The sequence below is a fragment of the Suricata suricatta genome, chromosome 4 (assembly GCF_006229205.1).
Source record: "Suricata suricatta isolate VVHF042 chromosome 4, meerkat_22Aug2017_6uvM2_HiC, whole genome shotgun sequence".
Classification (NCBI taxonomy): Eukaryota; Metazoa; Chordata; class Mammalia; order Carnivora; family Herpestidae; genus Suricata; species Suricata suricatta.
In genome coordinates, this window is record NC_043703.1 from 164371446 (window position 1) to 164380581 (window position 9136).

Genomic DNA, 9136 nt, shown 5'->3' on the forward strand with positions numbered 1-9136 from the left:
CCCACACGCAGCTGGCCGCCCGCCGCGACAGGCCGTCCCCGTGACGTACGGCGCGTGGGAGGACGTGGCCGGGTGGCAGCGGACGCCTGAGGCTGTGCTCAGGGACGCGGCGCTGCCGGCAGTCGGGGAGGGTGTCTGTGGGGCCGCCGCTGAGGCCTCGCGGGTGCCGTGGGCACGGCGGGGGACGGAGGCCGACTCTCCCGCCCCCGCGCTGCCCGGAGCGGAGCAGCGCCGTGAGCGGTGCCAGTGGGTGGGGTCTTTATTGGGGAAAAGCGTGTTCATTCACAGCGCTGCGTGAGTGTGCACAGGCCCCTCCCCGGGAGGCAGGCTCCGGGTGTTCAGGTGTTGGGACTGGCTTCAGCGAGCCGATCTTTCCCCCGAGGACAGTCTTAGATACGAACATGCAGCTCGAAGATGTGGGCACGGGGCCCCTGTCCCTGGGAGCGCGGTGTGTCCTTAGGCCTGACCACCGTCTTGCGCTGGTTTGGGGCTGAGCTTTCTGGTGTGGGTGTGCGGACCATCGGCCCGTTTTCCGTCCTGGGGAGCTGGCCTCAGCGGGCGTCAGGGGCCGTCTCCGGCGTTCCCACTCTTTCACGATGGCCAGCCTCACCTTGCATGCCCTCCTTGGGGAGCCTGTGTTGGACACTTCTCCCCCGTTCAGGCCTGGGATGGGGACAGGGATACTCGGGATTCGTGGCCTTGTCCCCATGGACCAGGACACGTGGGGTCTGTGGCCTTGTCATCATGGTGCCTCCCGGTGTCCCCAGCAATCTTTGATGGACTACGCTCTTACCCTTGTGGGGGCCCGTGGTGTGGCCTGGTTTTCCTCCTCCCTTTCTTTGGTCATGGCCAGGAGCCAAACGTGGCTGTGGGGGGTCCTGAGCGCCATGCGGCCTCCCTGCCAGCTGGAGCCCGTCTCTTGTTGCTGCTCGTGCAGAGCTGCGAGGTCGCCGCCCTTCAGCACGTGCTGTTTACAGAGCAGCATGGAGACCCAGACGGACGGACAGGCAGACAGGGGAAAGTGAATTACTCAGCCCCCGGGCACAGGGGCCTGACGGGGGCAGGCTGTGGTGGGGAGCCTCGGGAGCAGACAGGTGAGGGAAGTCTCCGGGGGCTGGACTGGAAGGAGCCCCTGAGGTGAGGGGAAGGGTTTATCTTGGTCTGCGTGACGTGAGAGCAATAGGGTTTCTTGTACGGAAGTGACCCGATCACATGGACCAGGTATTGGGCGACATGATGTGAAGGGGAGGCAGTGTGGGAAGGGGTCAGGCACCTGTGCGGTGGCCCAGAGGCATCTGTGGAGTGACGTAGAAGGTCCCAGGGGGCAGGAGTCTGTGGGGTGACCCAGGGGTGTATGTGGAGTGACCCAGGCAGGTCCAGGTGGCAGGCATCCGTGACGCAGCCCCTTGGCAAGCTGAAGCCTTGACAGCAGGGTGGCCAGTGAGTGGAGTGGGTTCCAGATTGCTCTGAAGGCAGAGGTGACGGTCACCTGGGCCTATAGAGCAGTCAGGTGATTGGGTCTCTGCCCCGGGGCTGGAAGGCCAGAGGTGACTCCGGTGAAGTGGGGAAGGTGGCGGGGGCCCAGGTCAGGGGTGGGAAGACACGGCCTCACCTCAGCAGCTCGTGGGCATGCTCGGGGGACGCTGGTCTCCAGGGGACCTGTGTCCTAACTCGCCGTGGAAGAAAACAGAACCTTCCGCTGACATCCTCCCCGCACCCGTGTCCGAGACAGTGTAGTCCCTTCTCTTGTTCTCAGGTGCCTTCTTTCCCTGGCATTTCAGTGCTTCCCTTAGAGCAGCTTGTATTTCTAAAGCAAAGCGGGGTGAGCGAGCGGGGCTGGAACCGGTTGGGCGGCTTGCAGAGTCCCTGGCGAGCAGCTCATTACCAGGCGCTCTCTCGGGCGGCGCGGCGGTCAGCCCGCGGGGTCGCGGGAGGGTTTGCCCGGACCGCGTTTTCCCATCGGTGCTGGGGACTCCGGCACTCAGGGCACAGTGATGGCGTCCGTTCACACAGGCGGCCTGTGTTCGGCCTCGGCTGCTGGCTCGCGCCCACGCTCGCCCGGGCTGAGCTGGTCCCTCCACTTGGAAAGCATGCCAGAGGAGAGGGGGCGGTGTGGCGGGGGACAGCAGCCCCGACCCCTAGGTCCCGGGGCTCACCAGGCTCCCCGAGGTAGACTCCCAGTCCCACTTGCGCTGTGTCTGCGAGGTACTGGCGGACAGAGTGTGTAGGTCTGAGCTAGCCGAGTGCCCTGCCGCTTGCAGCCCCGCGTGCCCATCCTCTCGTGTGGCACGCCTGCGCCCCTGCCCACCTCTGCTCTGTTCCGTCCGGGGACGGGGCTGGTTCAGATCTTTTAAACGTAGGCAGAGTCTGCCTTGACCGGCTCCAAGCAGGCACCCTGGAAGCAAGCAGTGGTACCCTGGCGCCTAGCGGTGTGGGCGGGCGTCAGGTTCCCTGGCTCTTCCTGCCGGGACATCTTCCCTGGCGCTGAGTCGAGCCCAGGCTGCCCTCCCCTGCCCCCACTCCCGCCCGTCACATGAAGGTCCCCTCCCCTGGCTCCCTGCCCAGCAGGCAGGGCCGGGGGAGGAAGGCAGGGGGTGGGCCAGGGCCATGTGCCCACGTGCCTGTCCAGGGACTGACCCGCGTCCCGCTGTGCGCAGGTTACCACTACAACGACCTCGTGTCCCCCCAGTACCTGAGCCTCATCGCCAACCTGTCCGGCTGCACGGCGCACCGGCGCGTGAACAACTGCTCGGACGTGTGCTTCCACCAGAAGTACCGCACCCACGACGGCACCTGCAACAACCTGCAGCACCCCATGTGGGGCGCCTCGCTGACCGCCTTCGAGCGCCTGCTCACGGCCGCCTACGAGAACGGCTTCAACACCCCGCGGGGCGTTGACCCCAGCCGGCTGCACCACGGCCACGCGCTGCCCATGCCCCGCCTGGTGTCCACGTCCCTGATCGGGACCGAGAGCATCACGCCCGACCAGCAGTTCACGCACATGCTGATGCAGTGGGGCCAGTTCCTGGACCACGACCTGGACTCCACGGTGGTGGCTCTGAGCCAGGCCCGCTTCTCCGACGGGCAGCACTGCAGCTCCGTGTGCAGCAGCGACCCGCCCTGCTTCTCGGTGGCCGTGCCCCCCAACGACCCCCGCGTCCGGAATGGGGCGCGCTGCATGTTCTTCGTGCGCTCCAGCCCCGTGTGCGGCAGTGGGATGACGTCCCTCCTCATGAACTCCGTGTACCCGCGGGAGCAGATCAACCAGCTCACCTCCTACATCGACGCCTCCAACGTGTACGGGAGCACGGAGCACGAGGCGCGGGCCATCCGGGACCTGGCCAGCCAGCGGGGGCTCCTGCGGCAGGGCATCGTGCAGCGGTCGGGGAAGCCGCTGCTGCCCTTCGCCGCGGGGCCGCCCACCGAGTGCATGCGGGACGAGAACGAGAGCCCCATCCCCTGCTTCCTGGCCGGGGACCACCGTGCCAACGAGCAGCTGGGCCTGACCAGCATGCACACGCTCTGGTTCCGGGAGCACAACCGCGTGGCCACCGAGCTGCTCGCCCTGAACCCGCACTGGGACGGGGACACCATCTACCACGAGGCGAGGAAGATCGTGGGCGCGCAGATGCAGCACATCACCTACCAGCACTGGCTGCCCAAGGTGCTGGGCGAGGTGGGCATGAAGGCGCTGGGGGACTACCGCGGCTACGACCCGGGCGTCAACGCCGGCATCTTCAACGCCTTCGCCACGGCCGCCTTCCGGTTCGGCCACACGCTCGTCAACCCCGTGCTCTACCGGCTGGACGAGAACTTCGAGCCCATCGTGCAGGGACACGTCCCGCTGCACAAGGCCTTCTTCTCGCCCTTCCGCATCGTGAACGAGGGTGGCATCGACCCGCTGCTCAGGGGCCTGTTCGGCGTGGCGGGGAAGATGCGCGTGCCCTCGCAGCTGCTGAACACGGAGCTCACCGAGCGGCTCTTCTCCATGGCGCACACGGTGGCCCTGGACCTGGCCGCCATCAACATCCAGCGGGGCCGGGACCACGGCATCCCGCCCTACCACGAGTACCGGCTCTACTGCAACCTGTCGTCCGCCCACACCTTCGACGACCTCAAGAACGAGATCAAGAGCCCCGAGATCCGGGAGAAGCTGAGGCGGTGAGTGGAAGGCAGCCAGCGTTCCGTGTCAGGTCTGTCATGTCAGGCGCGCGAGACAGGCCCCCCCCCCCCCCCGAGCGGGCGGGGCTGTTGTTCGCGGTATCTGAGTGAGCGGGTTAGGCGGGCCCCGGGAGGGAGGGGCCTGCGTGGGGCTTTGCCAGGAGCTCCCGTGCTCGCAGGCGGCAGAGCGCACCGCGGCGCGGCCCGCACGGCCTCAGGCGGGCATGCAGGCTTCTGGGGTGCAGGTGCCCGGGACCTGCGGTGCTGGATCCACGAGGGTGCGCAGGGCACCTCCAGACCACAGGGCAGCAGGGCAGTTGGCTGACACGGCCCCCCTGCCCCCCTCCGGGGCGGCCGTTCGGCCTACACTTCTCCACCCGCTCAGCCTCACGCCCTTCTCACGGTCACGGCGGCCCTCTGCTCGCTGACCACCTACCGTGTTGCTCATTCCTGTTTCTTTCATGGACATGTCCATTCCTTAGAGTTTTTTCCTAACGATCCTTCCTGGTTCTCGAGCTCGTGAAGCCCGCCAGCGTTTCGCTGTGTGCTCCTTCACTCGGGAAAGGGTTGCTTGAGAAAGGAAACCTTTCTGAGGCCACACTGCAGGCCCTCTGGACTCTCGGGGTCGCTCATTCTGAGTCCTCCCTTCACCCCGCGGGCGAGGCGTCCCTCGTCAGGACAGACCCGGGCCTCCTACAGGATGATGGCTCTTCACGCAAGCTTAGCTCGGCGCGTGAGGCATGAACACGGTCGTCCTGAGCTCAGGATGCTCCGGTGTCCCTTGGGTGACAGTGCTGGCTGCGGGTTTGTGTGAACCCTGTGCCACACGTGCGTGACGAGTCACAGAGCTGCTCGGCCAGGACGCGCGTGGTCTGTGCTTTGCTCCTGTCGGGGGGACGCAGACCGCCTTCCCGCATTGCTCTCCTTCGCCAGCTTCCGTCTGGACCGTGGGAGGCGCCTGGTGGGTGGAGGGGTGCATGCGCTGCGCCCTGCAGACCCTGTGAATGAAACTCCGTGGTCTTCACCACAAGGCGAGTTCCTCAGCCAGCAGTTCCCCTGAGCCCCATGGGACCGGAGAGGGCAGGGTCTGGCGGGAGGGGGGTGCTCCCTGCTGGCTGTGTCCCCTTGTCCCCTCGCAGTGGCCCCGAGCCCCACTCCCAGCTCCTCTGTTTGCCTCTGAGGTCAGGGCTCATGGTGGCGGGGGGCTTGGAGGGAGTGTCCCAGCCACGCTTCCAGCAGGGTGCCTGCACAGCACCCCGCTTTCCTCTGTGGCCGCAGCGCTGTGGGCCGGGCTGAGCTGCCCACGCCTCTGAGCCGGGCTGTGTGCTTGTAGAAAACCTAGCAAAGTTTTGAGTCCCTACTGAGCCAGGCCGACACCGCGTCTGGGACAGCCACATGGGTGTCTTGGGGGAGCGGCCACCAGCTCTCTGTCCCCGCACTTGTGTTTCTACGGGATTGGAAGAACTGATGAAAATGTTTGTTCTTGGGTGGTTAAACCTTGCTTAGTCTTATTTGCTATTTGTTCAGCAAATGGCTTTTATTTAATTAAAAAGAACGTTTTTAATATTTATTCATTTTTGAGAAAGAGAGTCAGAGCGTGAACACGGGAGGGGCAGAGACAGATAGAGAATCCAAGGCTCTAGGCTCTGAGCTAGCTGTCAGCACAGAGCCCGATGTGGGGCTCAAACCCACGAACCGTGAGATCACAACCTGAGCCGAAGTCGGATGCTTAACCAACTGAGCCCCCCAGGGGCCCCAGCAAGTGGCAAATTTATTGCAAATGTATTTTCAATAAACAGTAGAATTCTAGCATTAAAATTATTCTTTTGAAAGTCTGTTCTTAGTTACATAAAGTTTGTGTATTTATATTTATGAAAGAAACCTGGAAGGTTATACATTATACCATCCAGTTTGATTATCTCTCAACAGAAAAGGTGTGTGTTTAAATTTTTTCTATATGTCTGGGTTTTTCTAAATTTATACTGAATGTGTAATATGCATTATATGTGTTTGCACATATATGAATAGGAAGTGGGGAAAGGGTTAAATGTACCAGGTGGAGGCTTTAGATAAAGATGAATGTTCTTTGTTAACGGAAGGTCCTAACGATGCTAAGTATTGACAACAATGGGGGTTTCTTCCTTGTTTTACTTACTAGCTGCGGTGTTCCTAAGCAAATTTAAGGTGTCACTTGTTTTTTCCCCCGCAGGTTGTACGGGTCCTCACTCAACATCGACTTATTTCCTGCACTCATGGTGGAAGACTTGGTCCCTGGCAGCCGGCTGGGACCTACCCTCATGTGCCTGCTGAGCACGCAGTTTAAGCGCCTGAGAGACGGGGACAGGTAAAGGCGGGTGATGCAGAGGACAGGTGAAGGCAGCTGTCGTAGGGACTGGTGAACACAGGTGACGCAGGGACAGGTGAGGGCAGGTGTCACAGGGGAGAGCCTCTGCTCTTAAACACACCTTTCCGGGGCCTCAGGGGCGCGGGGAGCAGGTGGAGAAGACTCTGGGTCCAGGAGAAAGTCGGGGAGTGGCTTCGCCCTGGCCGTGTTCGTGATTGGCTCCCTGGTGTGGAGACTTACCTCCAACTGCGGCCCCAGGATCACGTGGCCAGTTGAGAGGTGCTTTCGTGTCCTTCCACATCGTAGGGGCATCTGTGTTCCCAGGAAAAGTCAACACGGTTCAACCACCGTGGCAGTTTGGAGGGATTTGAACTTTGGCAAGCCCGCAGAGTTTCAGGTTCAGTGTGACGTCAGTAGTGTCGTTTACCGCAGGTTAATTCGGCAGGGGCCGCGGCCGCCGGGCGTCTAACCACCGCCTGTGCTTCCTGCCCAGATTCCGGTTCGGTCTCTGGACTAGGAAGTGTGAGCCACATTTGAGCCCCTTCTTCAGCGCCAGCAGATTGAACCCGGCGTGTCATGCCAGCGGCAGAGCTCACTGGGGACTGTTGACATGCCCTGCACGAGGCCTTTGAGGGTCTGATCTTGCTCTCGCTCTGGGGAAACAGGCTGTGGTATGAGAACCCGGGGGTGTTCTCCCCGGCGCAGCTGACGCAGATCAGGCAGACGTCGCTGGCCCGGATCCTGTGTGACAACGCTGACAACATCACGCGTGTGCAGAGGGACGTGTTCAGGGTGGCGGAGTTCCCCCACGGCTACAGCAGCTGTGATGACATCCCCCGGGTGGACCTGCGCATGTGGCAGGACTGCTGTGAAGGTGCGCGTCCCCGACGACAGCCCCTGACTCCATGGTGCGGTTTGTCATCCCCACCCCTGCCCACTGTGGCCACACTTACCGCCTGGCGCGGTGCTCCCGGGATGCCTGGTGCGGTGCTCCCAGGGCACCTGAGGAGGTCTCCTGGGACATTGGGGGTGGTGCTTCTGGAGCAACTGGAGTGGTGCTCCTGGGGTGCCTGGCATGGTGCACCTGGAGTGTCAGGTGCAGTGCTTCTGGGGGTGCCTGGGGAGGTGCTCCGAGAGCACCGAGGGGGGTGCTCCCAGGGCGGTGCTCCAAGGGTGTCGTGTGCAGTGCTCCCCAGGCATCTGGCAGAAGTGGCCACAGAACCAGGTACCATGTCCACAGGTGGCCAAGGCAGGGTCGCTGCAGCGCCTGAGAGGCTGCAGTCAGGAAGGGCAGGTAGTGATGTGGTGGTGTTACCTGTGGTGAGTGACGTGCTCGGTGGAAGAAGCAGGAGACTGAGAGTGAGTGTGAGGCGGGCTCCCATGTTTTCCCTGAAACCTGGCATGCGTCTGAACAGGAACGCTCGTGTGTGTTGTGCGTGCGCCCGCCCAGGTGGCCTGCAGCACGGACGCGCCGAGGACGCGCTCAATCCGTACCTGTGTGTGCTGTGTGTCCAGACGCCTGTGGGAACACCCATAACCATAGGGGCGTGTGGTGCTGGGTCGCCGAGACCTGGGGGTGGGGAGGGCTCCTTGGCGGTGCCCGGACCCTGCCGCTGGGGCTGCCATCCTCTTGCTAGGGCTCCCTTGCACCCCTGCCACAACGAGCCATTTTCACCTTTTCATTTAAATGTGATTTTGGCTTTATTCAAACTGTGAGTGTGAGCACCAGGCGGGTTTGGAGCCGCCCTGTGTGACCACCGTTCTGCGGCAGGGCCACACGCCCGCAGGGACAGCTCCTCCCGCCTGGCGAGCCTGTGGACCAGAAGCACAGACTAGAGCCGGGTTCCCGCTTTTCCCGGGAGAAGGCACTCTGATCAGGCTCTCGTCCTCACACCAGTCACCGTGAGCTGGCTGCTGTTTGTGTGCGCGGGTGTTGAAATCTGCGCTCGCAGGTTAGAGCGGTGTGTCGTCTCTCCCCTTGAGTGCGTGTGCCTGTGGGTGTGTGTGTGGAGGTGGTTGTGTGTCCGCAGCCACATCTGTTCTCTGTGCGTGCACATACGATACACGTACACGAGGGGTACGTGGTGCACACAGTTTATGTTACAAGAGAATCCCCAGGAAGATTAGGCCTGAGTTTACTGCGCATCCTCTTTTCTAAAACATTTATGTTCTCGTTGTTACATCCAAGGAACCTTGTTTTTGTTTTGTTTTAGCTTCTTTGAAAAATGTCCCTGTTGGTTTGTCGGCTCCACATGCTTTCCTGCAGATGTGGCAGAGGCTGCAGGAACCGGTTCCGTCTGAGGGCCCTGGAAAAGCCAGCTCTCGGATGTGGGCTTCCGGAGAGCTTTACCAGGGGCCCCTCGCTGCACGGGAAGGGGCTGAGCAGGGACTCCGCAGGGACTTTTCTTGCCAGGCGGGCTCTGTCCTTGGAGCTGCCGGGGCCAGGCCTCCTGTCCGAGCAGCTGCTGAAGGCGTTTCTGACGTCCTTTCTCCCTGACGCTCCACCTCCAGGAATAGGCTCGGTCCGGAGCGGAGCAGTTACAGGATCCTTTATACGCTTTGTCTTTTTTGTAGCTCAAAAGTCACGTTTAAAGTACAGCCTGGGAAAAAATGTCTTGACAGACCAAATGT

The 9136-nt window shown here is 62.2% G+C and overlaps 1 protein-coding gene across 1 annotated transcript in view; it reads left to right on the forward strand.

The window, feature by feature from the left end:
- Positions 1-9136, forward strand: part of PXDN (peroxidasin) — a 41382-nt gene that overhangs the window by 30688 nt on the left and 1558 nt on the right. The window contains exons 18-20 of the mRNA XM_029938582.1: positions 2658-4161; positions 6371-6505; positions 7171-7379. Of these exons, the coding sequence (XP_029794442.1) occupies positions 2658-4161; positions 6371-6505; positions 7171-7379 (1848 nt within the window). The remainder of the gene's footprint in view (positions 1-2657; positions 4162-6370; positions 6506-7170; positions 7380-9136) is intronic.